This window comes from Mus musculus, chromosome 5, assembly GCF_000001635.26.
Source record: "Mus musculus strain C57BL/6J chromosome 5, GRCm38.p6 C57BL/6J".
Classification (NCBI taxonomy): domain Eukaryota; kingdom Metazoa; phylum Chordata; class Mammalia; order Rodentia; family Muridae; genus Mus; species Mus musculus.
Window position 1 is genome coordinate 115,270,600 of NC_000071.6, and position 26,493 is coordinate 115,297,092.

The following is a 26,493-nucleotide window of genomic DNA, read 5'->3' on the forward strand; positions in this document are numbered from 1 at the left end:
TTTTTTTTTTTTTGCTCTTTAATTTGAGGGGGGTGGGGGGATGCTAAGGATCAAACCCAGGGCCTTGCATATTCTAGGCAAGGTCTCTACCACTGACCCATACCGTCCAGCTCTTTGAATCTTAGACTGTCAGCTCAAAGCTCCCCATCTGTCACACATGCTCTCTCTCACAAAAACACACTGCGGAATCCAAACAAAGTTACTTGCACATACATCTTTGCACTAAATACATCCAGTGATGTTTGGCACTGGAAAACTACGGGGTGTGCTCTTCCAGGAGACCCCCTCTCCCACTCCCAGTGTTACTAAGTCTCCTGGAGTTCTTTGTGTAGGGTTCAGGTTCCTAGGCTCCTCCCCACGCTCAGGTTCACTGGTGGATATGCATAGAACTCATACACATGCTTGCTGACATGTATATGCACATGCATACAGATGTGTGAAAGAAGGACATGAAGGAGATTAGCGGAAGGTTACACAGGAAGCTTTGGAGGGAGGAAAGAGAAGGAGAAACATTGTAATTAAACCACAATCTGAAACTTGGCTGTGTCTGAGATTTTGGAGGTGCTTGAGAAGCAGAGGCAGGTGGATCTCTGAGTTCAAGGCCAGCCTGGTCTATAGAGTGAGTTTCAGGACAGGCAAGGATGCAAAGAGAAACTTGTCTCGAAAAACCAAAAGACTGATTGAAAAAAAAATTACTATCTCAAAAATACTGCCAACATGGTAAAAGTTTAAAAGAGATTTGTACACAGCTCTGACACAAGATGGAGAATGCTGGACTCGGGATTCTGCCATCTCCTAATCCACAGCCTAGTTTATTCTCTGCGGTGGAATAACTCCTGGCTAGACAGGTTAAACGATTAGAGTAGTGCTATCACACCTAAAAGCCTACCCGTGTGCTTTGTGCATAATCAGTAAGTAGTATTATTATATTATTATAATAATATCATTATTATTATGTTATAGTAATACTAAGAAGCCTGACTACACACATCACTCTCTCTCTCACACACACACACACACACACACACACACACACCATGAAAGCCAAGCCCATATAACCTACCGCACACAAACAGGCATAATATTTAGGCAAAAAGTTGTCAAGTACTCTAAGCGCTTAGCCCATTTACTTAATAGTGTGTATTAGCAAACTCAAGGACTGAACCTAAATGAACTGAATGCAGGGTCTGCATGCTTTACTATCACGCCGAGCAACGCCATCCCAACATGAGTCCTCTTAAACAGAGGAGCAGACCCGGTGCCAGATTTAAGTCTGAAAATCCTCGGGCCTCACCCTCTCTTATTCAAACTTGAATGCCACCCAAAGCTAATCCGACACTAGAAGAGAAAACAAAGTCAATTGTTTTAGAGCCTGGACCGACGGTGAGTCACACAAAGCCAGGTCTTGAGGCCTTCTGTGAGGTGCTTGCCACCTGGATGACCTTAACCCTTTCCAAAATCTCAGATCCCTCATCTGCAAAATGGGGCTAAGAATAGCGCCTACTTCAGCCAGCTGTTTTGAATATGAATGCAAGGGCCCAAATTAACCACGCAGCGCAGATCGGCTTAACCGTAAATACTGGATGTCAGTGCAAGCGGAAGGTGGGTCGTTTGTCCCTCCTCCCCCAAGTGACCCGGCAGACCCGCCGGCTCTTACCACTCTTGGGTTTAGACTCGCCGGCCGGCCCCGCCGAGGCGGAGCGGGGCGGCTGTTGCCCTTTGCTGCTGCCCGAGGAGGCGGAGGAGCTGTTGGAGCCGCTGTTCTTGTCCATGTCGGAGGCGGTGGCGGCGGCGCTGGGGGAGCTCTGCGGCATCAAAGGGGGCCTCGGCGGCGACGGCGGTCGGAGCGGAGCGGGCGCGGCGGGGACCCAGGCTCATGGCGTTCAGGGCCGGCGGGGGTCGGCGGCGGCAGCGGTTCTCGGCCTTCATGGCGACATTTTTCCTTGTTTCCTTCCTCAGCTTCTCAAAATGGAAGGAGAAGCGGCAAGGTGGGGTTGTGGGGCCCAGAGGCGGCGGTGACCGAAGAGGAGGACGAGGACGAGGAGGAGGAGGAGGAGGAGGCCGGGGCTCGGAGGTCCGGGCCGGGCCTGGCGGGGCAGAGGCTGCGGGGGAAAGGGAGGCGCGGGAGGGTCGCGAGCCCCGCCGGCCGGCCGGACACGCTCTCCCGCCGCGGGGCAGGAGAGAGGGCTGGCTGTCTCGGTGCCGGGGACCGGGGTCTCCGACACAGCGACCGACACTCGCCTCTGGGCCGAGGCCGAGCTGCTCCGGGAATGGCGACGAGTCGCCAAACAGCATCTCCAAGAACCCGGATGGACTATTTATATAGTTGCCAGGCGGGCGTGGTGCATTCTGGGAAGTGTAGTCTTTTACCTACATCCGGGTCCTAGGGGAGGGACCGCTTGTGCCTGCCAATGCTTTTTTTCTCTCTTCCCTGTTCGAGGTTTCTTTTCCTTCCCGCCTCCCTAGCGGGTTCCTTCTTTTTGAGACAATGTTTCATTTTGTAGTCCTAACGGGACCTGAACTCTTTGTGTGCAACAGTCTGGCTTCCAATTCACAGATATTCCTCGCCAGTGCTTGGATTTTTTTCTTTTTTTAAAAAAAAGATGTGTGGGTGTCTGGCCTCCTACAATACCAAGCAAACACGTGGTATACAGACATACTCATATAGACAAAACACCCATACACAAAATTTTTTAGAAAACCAAGTGGAGTGTGATGGCCCACCTGCAATTCCGGTGCACCGGAGACAAGAGATCTGGAAATTCCCAGAACAAACTGGCTAGCCAGACTAGCTCAAATGGTGAGTCTACCTAGCCATTCTGTGAAGAATGTGGAGAGTCTTGGAGGAAAACACTCAATGGCAGCCTCAGAACTCCATGTACACCTGTGCATACGTGTAAGATTTTTCATACACGTATGCATGCCACATTCATATATAAAGATCGGTAAGAAGCAACATTCGAAACACCAACAAAGAGAAACAACATAGTACAGTTAAGTAAGGAGATGCTAATCAAACACGTTTCAATAGAAAAGCATCCCAGCTTGAGAGGGATAAAAGAGGACTTCTTAGAAATGCTGTGTCATGTGACACACACAGGACGAATGGAATTTGGGGGGGGGGGGCTGTTAGGGATCAAATCCAGAGCTCCATGCTCACAATCTAGTTTTCTACCTCTAAGCTACTACCTCATCTAGCCGATGAGTGGAATTTTAGCAATCGTGTATGTAGGAGAACTAGAGTGGCTCATGCCTGTATCACTAATACTCAAGAAGCAGAGACAGAAGACGGATGCCAGTGGTGCACATCTTTAATCTCAGCACTCAGGAGGCAGATGCAGGTGGATCTCTGAGTTCAAGGCCAGCCTGGTCTACAGAGCAAGTTTCAGGTCAGCTGGGGCTACACAGAAAAACCTTGTCTCAAAAAAATAAATAAATAAACAGAGACAGGAAGTGCAGAGTGTAAGGCTAGCATGTGCTACATAGTGAGACCATGTTCCTTATAAGAGAGAAAAAGAATAAAAGCAGACAGTGTAGTGTAGTCACAGGGCCCTTGCATGGGCAAAGTTCTGATTTGATCCTCAGTATCATAAATGGGAAAGGAACAAGAATGTGCGGGCCAAGCCAGGCAGTGGTGGCGCACACCTTTAATCCCAGCACTTGGGAGGCAGAGGCAGGGCAAAAAAGAAAGAAAAGAAAAGAAAAAAAGAAAGAAAGAAAAATGAAAAAAGCAGGAGTCAGACTCTTATTTGGTTCCTTATTATCATATAGTATATGAGATATTATTTAGTATGGAAGGAATCAGTTTAAAATGACATGGAGATCCATAGAACTATAACTTGGGGGGGAGGGGTTTGCTAGAGAGATGGCTCGGAGGTTAAGAGCACTGAATGCTTTTCCAGAGGTCCTAAACTCAATTCCAAATCACAAACATGGTGGCTCACAACCATCTGTAAGGTGATCCACTGCCCTCTTCTGGTGTGTCTGAAGATAGCTACAGTGTACTCACATATATAAAATAAATAAATCCATTTTTAAAAAGGAACTATAATTTTTCAGTTTTTTGGTTGTTATTTTATTTTTGTGTTTACACATGTTTTACCAGCTAGTATGTCTGTGCCATGTGTCTCTAGATACCAGAAGAGAGGATTGTATACCCCAGCACTGGAATTAAAGCACCATATAGGCTCTGGGAATCAAACCCAGGTCCTCTGGAAGAGTAGCTAGTGTTCTTAATTGCTGAGCTATCTCACCTGAAAGGACTCTGGCTAGCCTGAGTGTGGTGAGCATGGCTCTGGCAAGCCCTGCCTTCTCTCCCTATTCCTTCTGCCTTTCTAAAAACCATGAAATTATCTTCCTAAAGCTAGCCCCCAAGGTCTGTTTCCTTATTTGGCCACATCCTGCTCCTGAGGCTGACTACCAAGGTCCAGCTATCAAAGTATTGAAGTGAAGAAATCAGAAGCCTCCTTTGGCTCAGCTAATTAACATGCCCACGCCCACTTAAAGTTAAAGGCCTCATCCTAACATGGGGTTTTCCCTTTTACCTTTATAAACTGCTATTTTCTTTTTCTTTTCTTTTTCTTTTTTATTTTTACTTTTTTTTTTTTTTTTTTTTTTTTTGGGTTTTCGACCTAGGGTTTCTTTGTGTAGCCCTGGCTGGCCTGGAACTCACTCTGTAGACCTGGCTGGCCTCAAACTCAGAAATCTGCTTGCCTCTGCCTCCCAAGTGCTGGGATTAAGGCCTGTGCCATCACTGCCAGGCATCTGCTATTTTCCTATGAGCCATGTCTGTCTCCTCTCTATCCAGAGGCAAGGCTTCTTCCTATGGGACAAATGCCCCTCCCCCTCTTTCCTGTTCCCTTCATCTTCTCCCTCTTCCTCTATCTCCTTCCTATCTTTGTCCCTTATCCCTGCCCTCTCTCCCTCTGGAGGAAATAATCTCCTTTGAAAATTGAGAACTTGGTCTTGGGGGTCCTGAGTGATACTTTTCCTTTCATCACTGGCCCCAAGGAGTTTGTTTTTGTTTGTTTTTGACAGGATCTCACTTTTTAGTCCTGGGTGACCTGGAACTCTCTATAGAACCAGTCTAATCTCAGACTTACAAAGATCCACCTGCTTGTGTCTCCTGAATATGCTGTAATTAATGGTGTATACCGCTATAACCAGTAAAAACTTTTTTTATTGTTGCATTTATTTTTTGTTTGTTTCCTCTCTCTCTCTCTCTCTCTCTCTCTCTCTCTCTCTCTCTCTCTCTCTCTCTCTCGTGTGTTTGTGTGTGCGCGTGTGCGTGTGCGCGCGCGCGCACGCGCATATGGGAAGAGTATATACCATGGTTCACATGTACAGTAAGAGGATAACTTGTGGAAGTCAGTTCTCTCCTACCAGGATGAAATTCAGGTTGTTTCAGGTTGGCAGGAAACACTCAGAGCTATCACACGGCGGCCTACAAGTATCCTTTAAAAAGATTCCCCTGTAACGAGGCTGGAGAGAAGCGCAGTGGTCAAGAGCGCTTGTTCCTTTGGCTGTCGGGATTTGGTTACCAGCATCCTCTTCGGGTGGCTCACAACCACTCCTAGTTCCAGTTTCAGGTGTCTGGCGCCCCCTTCTGGCCTCCGAGGGCACCAGATACGCATGGAATCATTTAGCATACATGCAGGCCAAACACTCATACACTAAACTAAAAGTAAACACCCTGGCTGCTGTGCGGGAGCACGCCTTTAATCCCAGCACTAAGGAGGCAGAGATAGGTGGATCTGGATCTCTGAGTTCGAAGCCACCCTGGGTTCCACGACAGCCAGGGATACCCAGAGAAACCCCTGCCTGGAAGAGACACAAAACAAAACAAAACAAAACAAAACAAAACAAAACAAAACGGACAAGGAAGTTGTAGAGGGCACTTCAGGGGGAAAGTTTTTTTGTTTTTTGGATTTTTATTTTATTTGTTGTTGGTTTGGTTCTTTTGGTATTTTTTTTTCTGAGACAGCGTGTCTGCTATGAAGCTCTGACTGTCCTGGAACTCACTCTGTAGATCAGGTTGGCGCCATACGCCACCTGTCTCTGCCTTCTGAGTGCTGGGATCGAAGGTGTGCACCACCACCAAAGCAGACTGCCCTTCTTTTGTTTTGTTTTTAAGACAAAGTCTCGCTATGTAGCCAAGGCTGGCCTCCTACTCTTAATATTCTTGCCTTGGCCTCCCAAATAATGATCTCTAGTAGTTCTTGTTTGGTTTTATGCTTTTGTTTGTATGTGGCGAGGGATAGTAGGTATTGAATCTAGACATGCTTGGACATGCTAGGCAAAGATTATACCTCAGTCTGTTTCCTACTTTTTATTTTGAGACGGGGCTCACTGTGGTGTCAGAGCTAACCTAGAATTTGGAATTATCCCGCCTCAGCATCCCAGCTCAAGTAGCTGGGGCTACAGAGCTTCACCATCAAGTCTAGGACTCGTTATTCTTCACAGTTACACACACACACACACACACACACACACACACACACACTTTTTTGTGTGTCAACTTGACACAAGCTGGAATTATCACAGAGAAAGGAGCCTCCCTTGAGGAAATGCCTCCATGAGATCCAGCTGTAAGGCATTTCTCAATTAGGGATCAAGATTAGTGGAGGGTCCATTGTGGATGGGGCCATCTCTGGGCTGGTGGTCCTGGGTTCTACAAGAAAGCAGGCTGAGGAAGTCATGGGGAGCAAGCCAGTAAGCAGCACCCCTCCATGGCCTCTGCATCAGCTCCTGCCTCCAGATTCCTGCCCTGTGTGAGTTCCTGTCCTGACTTTTTGGTGGTGAACATCTATGTGGAAGTGTAAGCTGAATAAACCCTTTGCTTTCTTGGTCATGATGTTTGTGCAGGAATAAAAACCCTGACTAAGACACACACACACACACACACACACACAGAGAGAGAGAGAGAGAGAGAGAGAGAGAGAGAGAGAGAGAGAGAGAGAGAGAAGAGCATGCTTCAGTTGGAAAATGTAGTGTGATGTCCAGAAGGAACAGCTAAATCCCAAGGTCTACTCTGACACACAACAGAAGTACAGCAAGTTCTAAAATACTGTGGTGAAACTTTATTTCACAGAATGAAGACACGAGAATGCTAAGTGTGTGGATGAATAATTTCTTCCTTCTGTCATTGATAAAAATGGAAGCGAGGGGCAGAGGATCCCAGTGCAGGAGGTGTCCATCTGTCAGGATATACTGAATGGAGAAGACACTCTTCATTTAAAATTTCTTTCTTAGGATCCTTGGCATCTTCTCCTTGTGAAATATTTACAGAAAATATACATTTAAAAGGGATTTAAAACAGAAACATTCAAGCAGAATTCAGCAATCTCTATACTTGCCTTTGGACAAGATGTTCTGTAATATGTTATCTTGACCATAAAAAAAAATCAATTTTTTTTGTTTTGTTTTTTTGAGACAGGGTTTTTCTGTGTAGCCCGAGCTGTCCTGGAACTCACTCCATAGAACAGGCTGGCCTCAAACTCAGAAATCTGCCTACCTCTGCCTCCCAAGTGCTGGGATTAAAGGCATGCGCCACCACTGCCTGGCTTCAGTTTAAAAAAATTTTTAAAGGCCCTGTGTAGTGATACAGGCCTTTAATCCCACCTACCAGGAAGATCAAAAGTTCAAAGCCTGTATCTAGGTGACAAAGTGAGTTCAAGGCCTTGCCAACTTAGTGAAATGCTATCTCAACATAAAAGATAAGAGCTGGCAAGGTGGCTCAGTAGATCACAGTGCTTTAGTTGTAAGCCTGAGGATGTGAGTTCAATTCCCAGGGCCATGGAGAACTGACCCCTGAAAGTCATCTCCTGACCTCCACACATGGATCTTGGCATGTGCACGCCTACGTGTGAGAACACGCGTGCATGCACACACACACATCAAAAAGACACAATTTATTTAATTATTATTTATTTATTTTAAAATTAAATATACTACCAGTTGGTGGTGGCACACACCTTTGATCCCAGCAGTTGGGAGGCAGAGGCAGGCAGATTTCTGAGTTCCAGGTCAGCCTGGCCTACAGAGCAAGTTCCAGGACAGCCAAGGCTACACAGAGAAACCCTGTCTCATAAAACAAACAAACCAAAATTAAATACATTTAAAAGGCACTCGGGTAGAGTTTAGTGTCACAGCACTGTTCAAGTGTGCACTAGAACCTGCACACCATTCCAGATGCCACTAAAACGATGTGGGAGGAGTTCAGGCTTGTGCTGTCTGACTTAACCAGGCATGTTATGAGTTCAAGTACACTCTGGACTAGGTAAACTAGTTCCAGCTTTAAAAAATATATATATTCACATGAGGCACACACAGGGGGGTTGACTCATCAGTTATAATGCTTGTCACCAGCACCCAAATCCTTATGCTCATTCACCTAAAACTACAGTTTTAAGATATCTGACATCTCTGGGTTCCACAGGCAGCTGCACTCACGTTCACATACATCCACAGACACACAAGTGTATATACTTTACTTTAGATGTATGTTTGTATGTGTACATATATGTATACACACACATATGTATACACACACATATACATACATACACATATATGTATGTGTGTATATACATATACATATATACACATATATGTATGTGTGTATATACATATACATATATACACATATATGTGTATACATATATATATATTTTTTTTTCAAATCATGTAATTTTGATCTTTAACTTACAACATGCCTCAATTTCACCCAGTTCCTGCACCAGAAAACAAAAGTTGCAGGGCATGAGGGAGCACACTCCAGCACTTGGGTGGATTTCTGCGAGTTCCGGGCCAGCCTGGTCTATTCAGTTGTCTTTTCCATAGTAGTCTTTAGTCCTAGCTAACAGGATGGAAATATGGCCGCTGAAATATAATTAGGGCCTCTGTCTGAATTCTGCTTATTCCTGCTAAACTCTAGATTCAGTCAGGGAACACAGGAAAGGCTTTCAGGTTTCCAAATCCTAAACCAGGAGGACTCCTTAAAAAAACAGGCGTTTGGGGGTGCGTTCCACTAATGTGTCTCCTGTCGGCCGCCGTCACCCGGCTGGTGACGCAACCCGACGTTCTCCCCGCCCCGCGGTCGCCGGGGTGTCACGATGGCGGCGCCCAGGTGCTGCGTTCTATGGCGCGTCTGCGGCCGCGGGTGGTGGCGAGCCACGGGACACTGCAGGCTCCCCGGGTGTCATAGATCCTGGCCATGGGCCACGCTGGGAACGCGGTCCTTGTCCCAGGAGAAGCGAGCCGCGGAAACGCACTTCGGGTTTGAGACCGTGTCGGAAGGGGAGAAAGGAAGCAAAGGTGACAGAGGGCGCGAGGGTGGATGGAGGGACCTGTCGGGCTCCTGTTCGGGTTCCTTTTCTCACTGAGGGTTGATTGGATGCCCTGTCGGCCCCGGAGCTGTGTTCCTTACTGTCCTGACTTCCCAGACCCAGCTTCCCTTTCGGGGACTCATTTGCTGTCACTGCCACTGCAGCCATTTGAGACGCTGCCCCCGGCGACGCGCCCCCTTTTGTCAGGGTCTCTCTGTGTCACCTTGACTGCCCTGGAGCTGTCCAGGATGGCCTCGAACTCACAGAGATGCACCTGCCTGTGCCTCTGCCTCTGGAGCGCTGCCATTAAAGGCTGTGCGCCACCAAACCCGGCTTTTCCCTCTTTGAAGCACAGCATGACCCTTTACGCTCGTCAACTGCGAGATTGTCCTATACGTATGCCAGGTGCCGTGTACAGATTTTCCCCCCACCCATTTCTCACTTCAGTTTCCCACTAGTGACTGTTGTTACTACTTTTCTGAGGGAATATAGGGTTAAGGTTAAGCTTGCACTATTTAAAATGGTAGCCAGGAGCTGGGACTGTGGCACAATTGGTCGAGTGCTGCTGGCCTGTCACTTCCTGCGGCTCAGTTTCATCCCCAGCACCTCATAATTTGTGTGGTGGTGTAAACTGTGTTCCCAGCACTTGGCAGGTGTGTGGGGGAAGGTTACAAGTACAAGGTAATTCTCTTACTGTACTGTGAATTTGAAGCCAGCCTCAGACAGAGAGATACTGCCTCCACAAAGATAAGTATAAACTTGTAAGTTAGAAGAGTAACTACTTGTCTAACACAGAATTTACATCCTTATTTTCTTACTAAAGAAAGACACTAAAAAAAGAAAAAAAAAAAAAAAAAAAAAGCCGAGCACTTGGGAGGCAGAGGCAGGCGGATTTCTGAGTTTGAAGCCAGCCTGGTCTACAAAGTGAGTTCCAGGACAGCCAGAGCTACACGAGAAACCCTGTCTCAAAAAACCAAAACCAAACCAAAAAAAAAAAAAAAAAGACGCTATCCCCTCCTTTTAAAAACACACGCTCACACATAGTTCAGGGCCATCCTTGCCTACATAGAGAGTTCCAGGACAATCAGAGTTACACTATGAAACCCTGTCTCCAAGAAAAATAAAACATCAGAACTGTCTGACACATACAGTGCCATGCATTCAGGAGGCCTGGGGTAGGATCACAAGTTCAAAACCTTTCCTAAAAAACAAAACCAAAAAACAACAAACAAACTAAACAACGAAAACAACTGCTTAGCAGCTACAAGCACTTCAGTCCTAGCATTCACATGATTGTTCACAATTGTCTATAACAGCAAGACGTTTGACTCCTTTAGGGTAGAGTCACTCTTGCACAGGGATCGCCTAAGACCATCAGAAAATCCAGTTATTTACATTATGACTCACAACAGCAGCAAAACTACTGTTATGTACTTATGAATTAGCAATGAAAATAATTTTGTGATTGTGGGTCCCCACAACATGAAGAACTGAACTAAAGGGTCAGCATTTAGAGGTTGAGAACCACAGACTGTAACCTGTTCCAAGGAATCCGAAGGCCTCTTCTGGCCTCCATGGGCACACATGTGGCACCCAGACATACATGCAGGCAAATACTCAACACGCATAAAATAAAAATTAATATATTTTTAAAAGTCCAACAGATGGGATTTCACTAACATTTTTACAGTTCTTAATTTTGGTTTAAAATTTTAAATCCTAAGAAAAATTACAGTTTTGAGGGGAATCATATTGTTTTATTTTTGTTTTAAAATGTAACAGGAGTGATGTGAACACTTTTTCCCTCATTATGGAGCTTAGGGTAGTGATCAAGCATGCTTCCTGTGGCTTGGCAGATTCACCCCTTTCTAAGCTTTCATTTCGAGTGTGGAGAGGTAGCCTGGTCAGCTTCTAGCCTCGTTGCTTTCAACATCAGGAAATACCTTCAAGAACCTCTTGAATGGAAATTGGAAAAAAATTCTATTCTATTTGTATGTTGTGTGTGTGTGTGTGTGTGTGAGTGTGTGTGTATGTTGTGTGTGTGTGTGTGTGAGTGTGTGTATGTTGTGTGTGTGTGTGAGTGTGTGTGTATGTTGTGTGTGTGTATGTGAGTGTGTATATGTTGTGTGAGTGTGTGTGTGTGAGTGTGTGTATGTTGTGTGAGTGTGTGTGTGGGTGTGTGGGTGTGAGTGTGTGTGTATGTTGTGTGTGTGTGGGTGTGTGTATGTTGTGTGAGTGTGTGTGTGTGTGTGAGTGTGTGTATGCTGTGTGAGTGTGTGTGAGTGTGTGTGTGTGTGTCTGAGGGCTCTGTGAGAGCAGAAGACTACTCGCAGGTGTCAGTTTTCTCCTTTGCCATGTGAGTCCTGTTCCCCCAAACTCACATCTTCAGGCTTGAAGTGCTCTACCCACTGAGCCATTTCTCTGTCCCTATGAGTTTTATTTCCTGCCACTTCTTCCTCTGAAACACCTTGAACCCGACTGGCACAACCCTTCTGCCTCCCCTAGGTCAGAGAGTTCACCCTCACTCACAGGACTCCTCTGCTGCGTCCCCCTCTTCCGCATGCCACCGCACTGGCAGGGGTCAGTGCTCTTTGTGGCTGTTCTCATTTGCTGGGCTCTTATTCGCCGCAGTGCTGGGGATTAAGTCCCGGGCTTCCTCATCCAGTCATGATCTATGCCCTCATTCCCTTGCTCTCTCCCTTCTTGTTGCTCAGTTTCCTCTTTCAGTTCTTTAGTATGCAACCTGGGTTTAGAAGTATTGTGCTGTGGCCTGAGTATAAACTGTCTATAAAGCAGATGACGTAACTGGTCACTGGTTAGTACACACCCCTATGCTTTCCTTTCTGTTTTCTTTTTTTTTTTCTTGACAGGGTTTCTCTGTGTAGCCTTGGCTGTCCTGGGACTCACTCTGTTGTCCAGACTGGCTTCTTACTCAGAGAGCTCCCCCTGCCTCTGCCTACACCATCGTCCCAGTCCTCCTCTTTTCTTTTCCTTTTTCTTTCTTTTTTTTTTTTTTTTTTTCTTTTTTAGTTTTGTTGAGACAGGGTTTCTCTGTGTAGCCCTGGCTGTCCTGGAACTCACTCTGTAGACCAGGCTGGCCTCAAAATCAGAAATCCTCCTGCCTCTGCCTCCGAAGTGCTGGGATTAAAGGCATGTGCCACCACGCCCAGCAATTATTTTTTAATTACAGTTTTTATTTAATGGAGAAAGCGGGGTGAATTATGCTGATGCCGTAGCACTCCTGTGGAGGTCAGAGGTCAGCGGGGGGGGGGGGGGGGATTAAAGGCATGTACCACCACTGCCCAGCGAGGTTGACTTCTTTTGTGGACTTTTAAGCTTTTTGATTCAAGGTGGTGTTGAGGGCTAAGGAAGTCACTCTCTGATAGAGTCCTTGCCTGCTATGTGCAAGGCCCTGGGTTCAGTCCCTCGCACCACAAGAGGGGGAAACGTAATGTTAAGTTGTATCTTGGACATCGAGTATTTTGTCTTAGCGTCACCATGCAAAGACAGACACTTTCAAGAGGCAAAGCTCCCTTTTGTCATCTTCATTTACATTTCCCCAAGTTGATCCTGTTGATCACAGTGTCTGTCCTGCACCCCCAAGTCACTCCTGTTGGTCACAGTTTCTGTCCTGCCCCAGTCTACCAGGTGTTTGAGAACGTGGCCAAGAAGTACGATCTGATGAATGACATGATGAGTCTCGGCATCCATCGAGCTTGGAAGGATTTGCTTATCAGGAAGATGCACCCGCTGCCCGGGACCCAGCTGCTCGACATGGCTGGAGGCACAGGTAATGCTGGCCTTGGTGTCTGTCTGCTGTTGGAGTGGCTGCCTCACCCACATTAGGTAGAAGGTCAGAGAGAGGGCAGACCTGTTGGTCCAAAGCAGCTTGGCACCTGGTGCCTTTCTGTTTGTTTTCAAGACAGGGTTTCTCTGTGTAGCTCTAGCTGTCCTGGGACTCACTGTGTAGACCAGGTTGGCCTCGAACTCACAAAGATTCACTTGCCTCTGCCTCCCAAGTGCTGGGATCAAAGGCGTGTGCCACCAACCCTGGTGTGCCTGGAGCTTTTCTTTTCTTTAAAGATTTATTGTATATATATGAGTGCTGTATCTCCATGCACCTGCGTGGGACAAGAGGGCATCAGATCCCATTACAGATGGTTGTGAGGCACCATGTGGTTGCTGGGAATTGAACTCAGGACCTCTGGAAGAGCAGTCAGTGCTCTTAACCACTGAGTCAGGAATGGGAGCATGCATCTGTAATCAGCTCAGGAGATCATAGCGGGAGGATCAGGAGTTGAAGGCCAGCCTCAAGGACAACATAGACATTGTCAGATGGGAATGAAAGGAGTAGAAACGTCCATCCTCACGTATCCCTTCTTGGCCTCTTATCACTCTTAGGGGCTTGGGAGACCGTTTGCTTGGTTTTGTTTGCATCTTCTTTCCTTCTGTTGGCTTCCCGCAGGTGACATTGCGTTCCGGTTCCTTAGTTACGTTCAGGCACAACATCAGAGGAGACAGAGGAGACAGCTAAGGACTCAGCAAAACCTATCCTGGGAAGAAATTGCCAAAAAGTACCAGAATGAAGAGGATTCCTTGGGAGGTTCACTTGCCACGGTCTGTGACATCAACAGGGAGATGCTAAAGGTTGGGAAGCAGAAGGCCTTGGACCAAGGACACACAGCTGGTGAGTCCCCCGGCAGACACGGGCAGCGTCTGTCTGCGTGTGTGTACAGTAAGAGGTGCCCGTCGGGTGCTGAACTGTCAAGTGCTCCAGCTTGTGGAAGTGTGAGCAGTCAGCAGCAGCTGAAGATGGTGTGTGTGCTTAGCACAGCTCGTAGGTGTGCCCCAGAACTGGAGCCACACGCTGAGCTTGACCAGCAGCCTTGTGTGGCCCCAGAGCTCAAGGATCTTCTTTTCCGTTATGATCTTTTTTTAATGTGTCTGGTGTTTAACCTGCATATGTGTCTCTGCAGCCTGAGGTGCCTGGTGCCTACAGAGGCCAGAAGAGGGCATCAGATCTCCTAGGACTGGAGTGACAGAGGATTGTAAGCCAACTGCATGTTGGGACTCAAACTCAGGTCCTCTAGACCAGCCAGTGCTCTTAACTGCTGGGCCATTTCTCCAGCCATTTTTCATTTTTTTTTTTTTTTTTTTGGTTTTTGGTTTTTGGTCTTTTGAGACAGGGTTTCTCTGTGTAGCCCTGGCTGTCCTGGAACTCACTTTGTAGACCAGGCTGGCCTCGAACTCAGAAATTCGCCTGCCTCTGCCTCCCGAGTGCTGGGATTAAAGGCATGCGCCACCACGCCCGGCAATTATTTTTTAATTACAGTTTTTATTTAATGGAGAAAGGGGACATGAACTATGCTGATGCTGTAGCACTCCTGTGGAGGTCAGAGACAATTTGTGGGAATTAGTTTTGGGGATCAAACTCATATCATCAGGGTTGGCAGCAGTCACCTTTACCCACTGAGCCATCTCACTAGTCCTAAGAATCTTCTTTTTCAAGTTTGTTGTTGTTGTTGTTTTGTTTTATTTTGTGTTGAGACAGTATCTTAACTCTGTGTATAGCCTTGACTAACCTGGAGCTTACTCTGTAGACCAGGCTGGCCTTGAACTCATAGCAGGATCTTCTGAAGTCATACAGTTTTCTCTTTCTTTGTTTGTTTTTAAAATATTTATTTATTATATGTAAGTACACTGTATCTATCTCCAGACACCCCAGAAGAGGGCATCAGATCTCATTAAGGATGGTTGTGAGCCACCATGTGGTTCCTGGTATTTGAACTCAGGACCTAGGCCGAGCATGGTGGCGCAAGCCTTTAATCCCAGCACTCGGGAGGCAGAGGCAGGCGGATTTCTGAGTTCAAGGCCAGCCTGGTCTACATAGTGAGTTCCAGGATAGCCAGGGGTATACAGAGAAATCCTGTCTCAAAAAAACAAAAAACGTGGTTGTAAGATTTAGCTTATGAATCATTCAAATTGAAAGAATTACCAGGTCATTGTTAATGACTTAGTCTATTAAGAATCTTATGTATTTTTGTAAAGGAAAAGCACTTGTAGATATTTAATCAGTACAAGGTCTATGTCTGTTTTGCAGGAAGAAAATGCTGCTTAGAGATTCTCTTTAAATATTTTTTTTACTTTTGTGCTCCTGTATTTTCTGTTGATCTTTTGAATGTTCTGTACAAAATTGTCTGACTGTACTGTTGAGCTGGATACATTTTTTTTTAACTCTGGGCTTAGCTGTGTATATTTGACCATGTTGGAAATAGTATCTTTGTTATTAAATTTTTGATTGTAAAAAAAAAAAAAAAAAAAAAAACAAAAAACAAAACAAAACAAAAAACTGAACTCAGGACCTTTGGAAGAGCAGCCAACCACTCTTAACCACTGAGCCATCTCTCCAGCCCTTCTTTTTTTTCTTTTTTCTTTCTATTTTTCCAGTACCAGGGGATTGAACCCAGGTTCTTGCACATGCGGCCTGTGCTATCCCTGATTTTACATCTAGCCATTAAATATTTCAAAATTCCTTCTCTAGCCTGGTATGGTGGTACATACTTTTAATCCCAGAACTTGGGAGGCAAAACTAGGTAAATCTTTGTGGGTTTGAGGGCTGCCTGGTCTACATCGTATGTTCCAACCTACGCCGGGCTATGTAGTGAGATCATCTTAAACAAGCTCCACAAAAGCTTGCCCTTACTATTTGTAAGATCACCAATGATGCTGGATATAGCGCCCTCTTGACGCAGCTTTCCAGCAGCTGAACTGAGTCTTCCACGCCGGCAAGGCAGTGCAGGCAGCCAGAGAGATGGGCGCATCACAAGAAAGTCCTCTGGGCAGCGTCAGCATCCCCCCCCCCCCCAGGAATGTCTGGTTATTTTAGGCCAACTATTGTCTTCTTCCTCCTCACACACCAAGAAGGAGCTGCCTAGACGGACTACAGCCCACTTGGCCTTCATGATGAAGGACTCTTTGTCAGCCATTCACACTAGTCAGAAGACAGCCAGTCACTAGACAAAGGCACTGTGTCTTACCCCCGCTGAAAAATGTATTTCCCTTCACTGGTGTCGGTAAGAAGTGAGAACAGTAAGCAGCAGGTAACGTTCCCTCTCAGGAACCGTCTCTTCCATAGCGTAGCCATGAACCTGCTTAGGACACTGTTGTTTGAGACAGGGTGTAGCATTGCCCAGGCTAGCAGGCCCTCCCTCGGCCTGCCTCACTATGGAATGATAAAATAAGGCCACTGAATGGTTTTTAAAGAGACCATATTCTGGGGCTGGTGAGATGGCTCAGTGGGTAAGAGCACCCGACTGCTCTTCCGAAGGTCCGAAGTTCAAATCCCAGCAACCACATGGTGGCTCACAACCACCCGTAATGAGATCTGATGCCCTCTTCTGGAGTGTCTGAAGACAGCTACAGTGTACTTACATATAATAAATAAATAAATAAATAAATAAATAAATCTTTAAAAAAAAAAAAAAAAAAGAGACCATATTCTTCTTGCAGTGGGTTCCCAGCATGCGAAAGGGTGGTTTACAGATGCCTAAAACTCCAGCTCCAGGGGCTCCAGACCCTCTCCTGTCCTGTGGCCTCCTCTGCATGTGCAGTGCACTTACACACACTAAGGCTGGCTCACACGCACGCGTGCACATAAAAACCACACTCAGCCAAGCCTCTCAGCTGAGCGGCTGGAGTCTGTCATTTGCCAACATTACTCAACACAGAGCCTCAGTCACAGACTGTGACACGGCTTCCCATTCAAGCATGGTGCTGCATTACTGTCATCAGAGCCCTTGGGGGCAGAGGCAGCTGGGTCTCTGTGAGTTCAAGACCAGCTTGGACTTTCAATGACTGAACAAAGAAGGTTTTATTTATTTTTTTTATTTTATGTGCACTGGTGTTTTACCTGCATGTATGTCTGTGAAGATGCTGCATCCCCTGGAATGAATTGGAGCTATAGACAGTTGTGAGCCACCATGTGGATGCCAGGAATTGAACCCGGGTCCTCTGGAAGAGCAGCCAGTGCTCTTAACCACCAGGCTGTCTCTCCAGCCGATGGAGGTTGGTTTTATAAAAAGGTAAAGCCTAGAGAAAACAGAAAGGGGAGAATCAAGAGCTGACTGGCTGAGGCAGAGTTGCCATCTGCAGACAAGTCTGGAAGGGTGGAGACTGGTCAGCTGCAGGCCTTTCTGGCTGACTTGCCTTTTGTAAGGATTCAAGTCAGAGGAGGCTCGTTAGTACCCAGTTCTCTGTCTGCTTTCACAGGTTATTTTCTGCATGCATGCACAGTGTCCCAGTGCGGAGCTTAGACCAAACAGTAGCCTCCTGGAACACTGTGACAGTTGTGGGGTCTTTTTTTTTTGTTTTGTTTTTTTTCGAGACAGGGTTTCTCTGTATAGCCCTGGCTGTCCTGGAACTCACTTTGTAGACCAGGCTGGCCTTGAACTCAGAAATCCACCTGCCTCTGCCTCCCAAGTGCTGGGATTAAAGGCGTGCGCCACCACTGCCCGGCGTTGTGGGGTCTTTTACATTAATTTGCCTGTTTTGTGTGTCTGTCTGTGCCTCTGTGTGTGTGTGTGTGTCCATGCATGCATGCACAAGTGTGTTTTTGTGGATGTCAGAGAATAGTCAGTGAGAAGCAGCTCTCTCCTTCCACTGTGCTGTTTCCAGGGGCCAGACTCAGTGTCAGGCCTGATGATAACCTTTCTCTGCAGAGCCTCCTGCTGCTCTTAGTTAATCAGTTAGCTGCAAACCCACATCCTTCAGGAACAGTTAAGCTGATAAGAATCTATTGTTTTCTGAACACAGAACCAGGCCGGAATACAGAACGGAATTCTGAACACAGAATACAGGCCTGTAATCCCATATATTTTGGAGGCTGAGGCAAGAGAATCAAAAACTCCAGGGCAGCACTCGGGAGGCAGAGGCAGGCGGATTTCTGAGTTTGAGGCCAGCCTGGTCTACAAAGTGAGTTCCAGGACAGCCAGGGCTACACAGAGAAACCCTGTCTCGAAAAACCAAACCAAACAAAAACAAAAACAAAAACTGCCATGGGCTTAAGTGGGTTTATTCCTGGTCAGCCTTGGACAGTTTCATTTAATTCATCCCAAAATGAAGTTAAAGTTAAAAGAGAGCTGGAGCCGGGGACAGTGGCATCCACTGTTATCTAGCCCCAGCACTCAGGAAGTGGAGGCAGGAGGATTCCTGCAAGCTGGTAGAGACACATGCCCATAACCCTGTGGCCCTGGAAGATCAGAAGTTCAAGGTCATTCTCAGTTGCATTTAAATGTATTCCCCGCACGGGTCTGTCTTACTGACCACTCAGAGAGAAGGGGGCAGAGTGATGCTACGGGCTGAACCCAGGACTGTCTGTGTGTTCTGCCTCTGAGCCTTCAACACTTTAACCTAGTCACGTGTTTTCTTTTTTAATGACTTATTGTTTTATATGTATGTTTTCCTTGCATGTATGTTTGTGCACTGAACTCATGCCTGGTGCCCAAAGAGGACAGAAAAGGGGGTTGGATTTCCTAGAACTGGAGTTACAGATGTTTGTGGCCAAACAGGTGGGTGCTGGGAATTGAACCCAGGTCCCCTGCAAGAGTAACAACTACTCTTTAACAACTGAGTCATCTCTAGGCCTAGCCCCTCTTTAACTATCTCAACATAGATTCCACGGGTAGGGGTCTGGAGATGGGAACAGCAGCTGCAGAAATAGGCACATGCTGAAGTCTGTGCTAGTCACTCATTCAAAACTTCCAGACTGGGGGCTGGAAAGATGGCTCAGGGGTTAAGAGTACTGACTGTTCTTCCAGAGGTCCTGAGCCACATAGTGGCTTACAACCATCTGTAATGGGATCTGAAGGACAGTATATCACATACATAAAATAAATAAACAACTTCCAGTCTGGGCTGGAGAGATGGCTCAGCGTTTAAGAGCACTGACTGCTCTTCCAGAGGTCCTGAGTTCAATTCCCAGCAACCACACAGTGGCTTACAATGTAATGTAATGTAATGGACATACATAAAATAAATAAATCTTTTTTTTTTAAATAGACATCAGATTTGAGTAGGGAGCTCACCAAAGAGACAATAGAGAGAGAAAATAAACATGGAAGATTAACCACGTCATTCGAAATTAAAAAAAACAAAAACAAAAAAACCCCCTCCAGTTTATTTCCATTTTACAGATAAGTTGAAGCAGGGCCTGGAGCAATGGTGCAGTGATTAGGAGTGCTTCCTGCTCCTGCAGAGGACCTGAACCCGGTACCCAGCATCCGTGTGGGCAGTCTGTAAGGAACCAGTGACCTCCTCTGGCCTGTCTGGGCCTAGGCCTCCACCACACATGTGATAGACACATAAATAAATAAGAAACCAAAACCAAGAGTATTTTTGAATCTTCAGACTGTGGCTCAGTGGCAGAATATTTGCATCATGTATGTGAGGCTCTGGGTTTGATGCCCCGCCCCAGTTGAAGGAAAGGACCTAAGTAACAGTGGGTGAAAGTCGTCTCAAAACCTCAGGCCTGGGAGCTCAGCACAGGGCTAACCATGAAGCGCCTGGATGGGGAAATTGCTTAGGGTAGGGCTAGAGGTGTAGCTCAGGGGCAGCCTTTGCCCAGGACCGAGTGCCAGCATTTGTCCCCAGCACTGAAAGAGAAAATGCCAGTAGGTAACTGTCCCCAAATAAGTTAGGTTCTCAAAATTGGAGGACAGGCAGTAAAAACAGCAGGCATACAGTGAAGGTAGGTGTGTCACGCTTTCTGTTGCAATCCAAGATCCCCACAACACCCATGGTCCCCCCAACACCAGGCAGACCTCAAATTCTCCCTCACTTCACTTCTGACCTTGCCCAGACCTGGGATCATGAGCCCCACGTCACTGAACCATCCACACTGGTTCCTTTTATTGGCGCACGTACCACGAAGCCTGAGTCTCACTCCTCAGGTGCATGGGACACAGCTACCCAGTGAACCTCTCTGTACACCAGAGCGGCTTTTGTCTTCCAGGACTGGCGTGGGTGCTGGGAGACGCTGAAGAACTGCCCTTCGATGACGACAGCTTTGATGTTTACACCATTGCATTTGGGATCCGGAATGTCACACACATTGACCAGGTATGAACTGCTGCGTGCTCAGCTTCTGTGACTTTGAGGATAATGGTGTCCCTGGAGTAGACCTACCTCAGCTGAGGAGAGGGGAGAGTCTGTTCTGAGCACAGCACTTAAGAGGATTGACTATCTTAAGCTTAGAGGTCTCTTTCTCCTCCTCCTCAATGTATTTATTAGTGTGTATTGGCATGTATGGGGGTGTTGCATGAGATGTATGGAGATGCTGTGAGCTATCTCCATAGCCCTCTTCTCTTTTAAACATTTTCATTGATGTGCATGTGCCTATCTATGTGCCTGTGTGAGTCTATGTGCACCTTGTATACGAAGTGCCCTTAGAGGCCCAGAGGATATTGGGTCCTCTGTAGCTGGATTATAGGCAATTAAAGGCCATCTGATATGGGTGCTAGGAACTTGAACCTGGGTCCCCTGCATGAGCAGTCAGTGCTTTTAGCCACTGAGCCATCTCTTCAGCCCTAGAGATCAGTTCTTTTTTTCTTTTTTCTTTTCTTTTTTTTTTTTAAAGAATTTTTTTTGTTGTTGTTGTTGTTATAAATAAACATGAATTTTGTTGGGTCACAGGGCATAGGTGTGGGGCTGAACGCCACAGAGATAGTCAGACACAGAGACTGAGTCCTGAGTCCACCCAGCAGGGTAAGCCAGGCGGCATTCTGAGACCTCTAACACTTGGTGGGTGGACAAGAGTCACCTGGGAATCTGGTCCAGGACGTCTTAGAGACTTCAGTGACATCCTCATTGATTTTGCACTGGACTACAGACTCCACAGAGGGGTGCTTCACCACTTCCCATAAGACGCCCCCATCTCCACCCCCGATGATCAGCACCTTCCATGGGTTGGGGTGGCACAAAGCAGCTCTGCCCGATGCCTGTGCCGTCTTAAAGAATTATTTATGTATAGGAGTACACTGTAGCTGTCTTGAGACACACCAGAAGAGAGTATCAGATCCCATTACAAATGGTTGTGAGCCACCATGTAGCTGCTGGGATTTGAACTCAGGACCTCTGGAAGAGCAGCCAGTGCTCTTAACTACTGAGCCATCTCTCCACCTGAGTTCTTTTTTTTTTTTTTTTTTTTGTCTTTTTTCTTTCCTTCCCTCTTCTTCCTTCTCTTCCTCTTCCTCTTCCTCCTCCATCTTCTTTTTTCCCCTCCAGATAGGGTTTCTCTGTGCTGCTCTGGCTGCCCTTCAGCTCAGGTTGGACTTGAACTGTTTTGAACAGAATATTCAGTCAGGTAGAAATAAAGAGCTGAATCCCAATAAGAAAAGAGCATTCCCTCTTGCTCTAGAGGAGCCATGATGTTCCTTCTGCCTGACACCATCTGTGTGCCCTTTCCTGTGTCTGACCATGCCTCTGACCTGCAAACTCACACAGCTTCCCAAGAGGAAGCAGGAAGTGCCACAGCAGGCCCAGCCACCAGAGAATGCAGGCACCAACCTGAGCAACCAAGAATGGGTCTGTGACTCTGGCTCAATGTCCTGACTAAAACAACTGGTAACTTAGAAAGACGAAACCTGAGGGGCAGTGGTGGCACACTTTAATCCCTGGTGTGGGATGTGCAAATAGCTTCTGTGATGTGGACTCCCACTGTCTGACTTTCGGGTAGAACGCCGTTTGTATTGACTGCTCTGGTTTGAATACAGGTAGTACTTAGCTAAGACCTGAAGGTGACACTGTGGAAAGGTTCTGTGGACCTTTAAGTGGAGCCTTGTGGGAACCCCACATGATCAGTTGAGTGTGTGCACACCTCCTGGGAGTGTGGGGGCGTCCCCCTCCCTCCCCCACCCCTTCCTCCCTGTTTCTTTGTTTTGGTTTTCTTTCTCTCCCTTACTTCCCCCTCTCTGACACCTCTTTCCTCTTCTCTATAAGACTTGGAACCCAAGATCAAAAGAGCAGGGTAGCCTTTAATCCCAGCATTTTGGAGGCCGGGGCAGGCAGATTTCTGTGAGCTCCAGGACAGCAAAGGCTACACAGAGAAACTAACCAGAGCAAGCGAGCAGGGTGAATGCACTTGCTACCAAACCTAACAACCTGACTTCCATCCCCAGGACATACAAGGCAGAGAGAAGGAAAGAACCAACTCCTATGTGTAGTGAGAACTTGGTTTCTTTGAAAAACACAAAAATAATACAAGAATGTTTTCATATTAATCCCCGGTGTGGGATATGGGGCTGCTTCATATTGTTAACAGCAGCTGACTGTGGTTTGTTTTGTGCCCTAGGAGGGGTGTGATTTTTGCCAGCTGCATATAATTTCTACAGTGGGTGATGTTGGGAATTCTGGTGACTTTTCAGAGAATATATAAATGCTAGTTCCCCAAAAGGCAGGTTGGGTTGTTGATTGTGAGTTATTAAGTAGTCGTATGCAAAGAAAAAAGAAGAATAAGGAATCAGATATCCTGACTGCGAAGATCAAACTTGTCCCAAGGAACTTGATGCCCCTAATCAGCAGGAAGTAGTCTATTGATAGGGCATGGGACTTACCATCTGACTTACTGTGTAGCCCAGGCTGGCCTCGAATTCAGAGATTCATCTGATTCTGCCTCCCCAGGGCTGGGATCAGAGGTGTGTGACATCACTGCTCAGATATTATCGTGCTAAACATTTCCCCCATCATACTGCTTTTGCTTTTTTGAGGCAGGATCTCATGTACCCAGAGCATACAGTTCAGTCTCCAGCATCTAAAGAAACACACACACACACACACATACACACACACATACACACACACATACACACACACATACATACACACACACACACAACATAAACCAGTGGTTGTGTATGCCTGTGTGCATAAGGTTAAACTTGGGGCTTTTATATATGCTCATTAACAATCTCGTTAAGTTAACCTGGCCTTAAACTCGCTCTGTAACCCAGACTGGCCTTAAACTTACGATCCTCTGTGCTCAGTCTCCCAAGCTGCTGGGGTTACAGGCCTGAGCCATTGGTCAGGCTTATATGGTGATTTCCCTTCATGTTATCACATAAAACTCTTGGTAGTGGTGGTGTACAGCCACCAAGGAGGTAGAGGCAGGTGGATCTCTGTGAGTTGGAATCCAGCTTAGTTTACTGTGTGAGTTTCAGACAGCCAGAGCTACACAAAGAATCCCTATCTCAAAAACAAAAACAAACAAACAAGAAGAATAAAATGAATTGTCAACATACATGTCATTTTCTGTCAGATAGACTCCTTTACTTCAAATTGTTCTGTTGGGGTCTGGAGAGATGGCTCAGTGGCTGCTCTTCCAGAGGACCCAGGCTCCATTCCTGGCACCCATAGCAGCTCACACCTGTCTCTACTGCGGTTCCAGGGGATATGACGCCCTCTTCTGGCCTCTGCAGGTACCACATACAACGGGGTACACAGACATGCTGCCACAACACCCACACATAAAAAAGGTTTTGGGGGGCCGGACGTGGTGGCTCACGCCTTTAATCCCAGCACTCGGGAGGCAGAGGCAGGCGGATTTCTGAGTTCAAGGCCAGCCTGATCTACAAAGTGAGTTCCAGGACAACCAGGGCTATACAGAGAAACCCTGTCTCAAACAAAACAAAACAAAACAAAACAAAACAAAACAAAAAAAAAAGGTTTTGGAAGAGGTGTGACCCATAATTCTAAGCTTTATACTCCTGGAGCTGTGTCCTCTGTCTGTATCAGCAGCTTTCTCTAGTCATTGACTGCAGTGGTCTGTGGTGCACAACCAGCCTTTGCCTCTTGGAATTGAGGAGAGACCCGCTGAGGCTCGTTTTCTCTTTTTCTCGCTCTTTCTCCCAGGCTCTCCAGGAAGCCCATCGGGTCCTAAAGCCAGGAGGCCGGTTTCTCTGTCTGGAATTTGGCCAAGTGAATGACCCTCTCATATCCAGGTTAGCGCTGGTGACAGGGCTGTATAAACTTATCCACCAAAGGCTCCCCACCCCAAAGAGGAGAGGAGGAAGTCAGTGAGCCCCACAGGCGCTGAGTGTGAGCTCAGAGGTCAGCGAGCCCCAAGTGGAGATGCAGAGGCCAGAAGACCCTCAACCAGTACCCACGGGCCTACTCAGGAGCTAAGGCAGGAGGATCACCTCTAGTTCAACACTTGCCTGGTCTGTATAATGAGTTCCAGGCCTGGCTTGTCTGTAGAATGAGACTCTCCCAACCCACTGGCCAACCAAAAACTTAAACTCAGGCAATTGATTTCCAGCTTCCGTGGATAGAGCAGATGTCACAAGCTTGACAGAGCATATTCCCCAGGCAAAGATCAGAGGCAAGGTTAGCCGCCTCTCCTCCAGTTTCCTGGCGCTCTGTCCCACGCTGTGGGCCTCCTGGCCTTCCTCTTTGCTTACTTGCCTTGTCACAGGCACTTGCTTGACCTCTGTAGACACCTGTGTCAGCGACCCCTGCCTACAGTGTCCTGATGGCCATGAAAGGATGGCATCCCACAGGAGGCTCCCTCTCTCCACCCCTCTCTCTTTGAGACAGGGTTTCTCTGTGTAGCCTTGGCTGTCTTGAAACTCACTCTGTACACTAGGCTACCCCACCCACAAACACACTTTTCCTTGTTACTGGTGGAGTAGCCAGGAAATAAGCCCAGATCCTGCTTTAAATCTTTTTGTTTGTTTGTTTTTGTTTTTTAGGCTTTATGATCTGTACAGCTTCCAGGTCATCCCTGTCATTGGTGAGGTCATTGCAGGAGACTGGAAGTCCTACCAATACCTTGTGGAAAGTATTCGGAAGTTCCCAAATCAGGTACAAAGCTTTAAAGCTTTCGTGGCGTACAACAAAGTCCCCGAAGGTGAAGCCCAAGCATCCCATGTGTCTTTTCTTGCATTTCAGGAGGACTTCAAGGACATGATTGAAGACGCAGGCTTTCAGAGGGTGACGTACGAGAACCTGACTACAGGGATTGTGGCCATTCACTCTGGCTTCAAACTCTAGCTCCTTTTCTACTGTGGCACACAGGCCAGTCATTTCTACTGAACCCCGGGGCCAGATCATCTCCCTGATGAGACAGTAGCTGACCATTCGTCTCCTCTTACGGCCGTTAAGACTTTGGATTAGCTCTCATTAGTAGCTGCCCAGGCTGCTGAGGCCTTCTCCCAGAAATGTCTGGCCTGGTTTCTGCTGGACTCCAGCTAGAGGCTTAGCCGTGCAGTGTGGGAGTCAGGTAAAACCAGCACGATTGCAATTCTCAAGTTTGTTCATAGTTTCTTCCATGACAGATGTTTTCTAGAGGGGTAATGGGTCACTGGAACCCAAGGAGAATCTGAACCAGCTCTTCAGACCAGATTGGAATCTAAGGTGGTCCACATCAGAACGCTGACAATGTGGGCACCCAGCGGTGAGCACCTCTGAGATCTGGGGCTAGGGGTACAGCTCAGTGGAGCACATGCCTGGCCCGTGGAGGCCCTGGGTTTGGTGCTCCGCAGAAGCAAACAGAAGTAGGAACCTGTGAAGCAGTGAAGTTTACAATTTGGGTGTGGTTGTTACTCTTTCCTGGAAGAGGTGACACAGATATACGCCACCCTCGGCTCCTGGCACTTACACGGTGTCTTACAACTCTCTGTAACTCTTACTAGGGAACCCAATGCCCCCACACAAACACACACACACAAACACACGCGTTGACATACATAAAAAGTTAAATAAGAATCACAAAAGTGCCATCTCAGCACTGCCACTGCTGAGCCAAGCCCGCAGAGCGAGTTCCAGGCCAGGCGGGACTGCATGTTGAGCTCATACTTCTCTAGAGAAGCTTAAAAGAAAAAAAAAATAAGACTATGCATATAGCCCAGTTCCTCCAGTTCCAAGACCAGCCAGAGCCTGATCTCATTGCCCTCCATTGTGATGTTAAGGGATTTTCTGTGTATCTTGAACCTGACACTAGGCTTTATACAAACATTTGTTTAAAAAAATATATAATAAAGTAGGGTTATCTGAAAGGTCCTCAGATGTCACTTTTTGGCCCAACACACTAGGGGTCATTTATAGATCTCACAAGCCCTCACCTCAGAACAGCAGTAAAGAGCATGAGAAAATGCTAAACCTTAGACAGTGTTGTATT

The 26,493-nt window shown here is 46.9% G+C and overlaps 2 protein-coding genes across 6 annotated transcripts in view; one reads left to right on the plus strand and one right to left on the minus strand.

Moving 5' to 3' along the window:
• The window catches only part of Rnf10 (ring finger protein 10), a 31,152-nt gene extending 28,830 nt beyond the window's left edge, over positions 1 to 2,322 (minus strand). For 3 of the 4 annotated variants that reach the window (NM_001302449.1, NM_016698.2, NM_001302448.1), the window contains exon 1: positions 1,658 to 2,296. In NM_001302449.1, coding sequence (NP_001289378.1) covers positions 1,658 to 1,814 — 157 coding nt within the window. In that variant the 5' untranslated portion in view covers positions 1,815 to 2,296. Of the gene's footprint in view, positions 1 to 1,657 lie in introns of all 4 variants that reach the window. The other variant, XM_017320970.2, reaches the window with a different exon arrangement.
• A 6,744-nt stretch (positions 2,323 to 9,066) lies between these two features.
• Positions 9,067 to 26,375, plus strand: Coq5 (coenzyme Q5 methyltransferase). 2 transcript variants are annotated; one of them, NM_026504.2, is made up of 7 exons: positions 9,103 to 9,315; positions 12,967 to 13,116; positions 13,792 to 14,013; positions 20,335 to 20,441; positions 24,228 to 24,316; positions 25,067 to 25,178; positions 25,266 to 26,373. In NM_026504.2, the coding sequence occupies exons 1-7, from the start codon at positions 9,114 to 9,116 to the stop codon at positions 25,365 to 25,367; spliced, it is 984 nt and encodes a 327-aa protein (NP_080780.1). In that variant the 5' UTR covers positions 9,103 to 9,113; the 3' UTR covers positions 25,368 to 26,373. The 2 variants fall into 2 exon arrangements, 1 of the variants encoding a protein (NP_080780.1); XR_387572.2 differs by lacking the exon at positions 24,228 to 24,316 and having other exon boundaries at positions 9,067 to 9,315; positions 25,266 to 26,375.
• Positions 26,376 to 26,493: the final 118 nt, after the last annotated feature.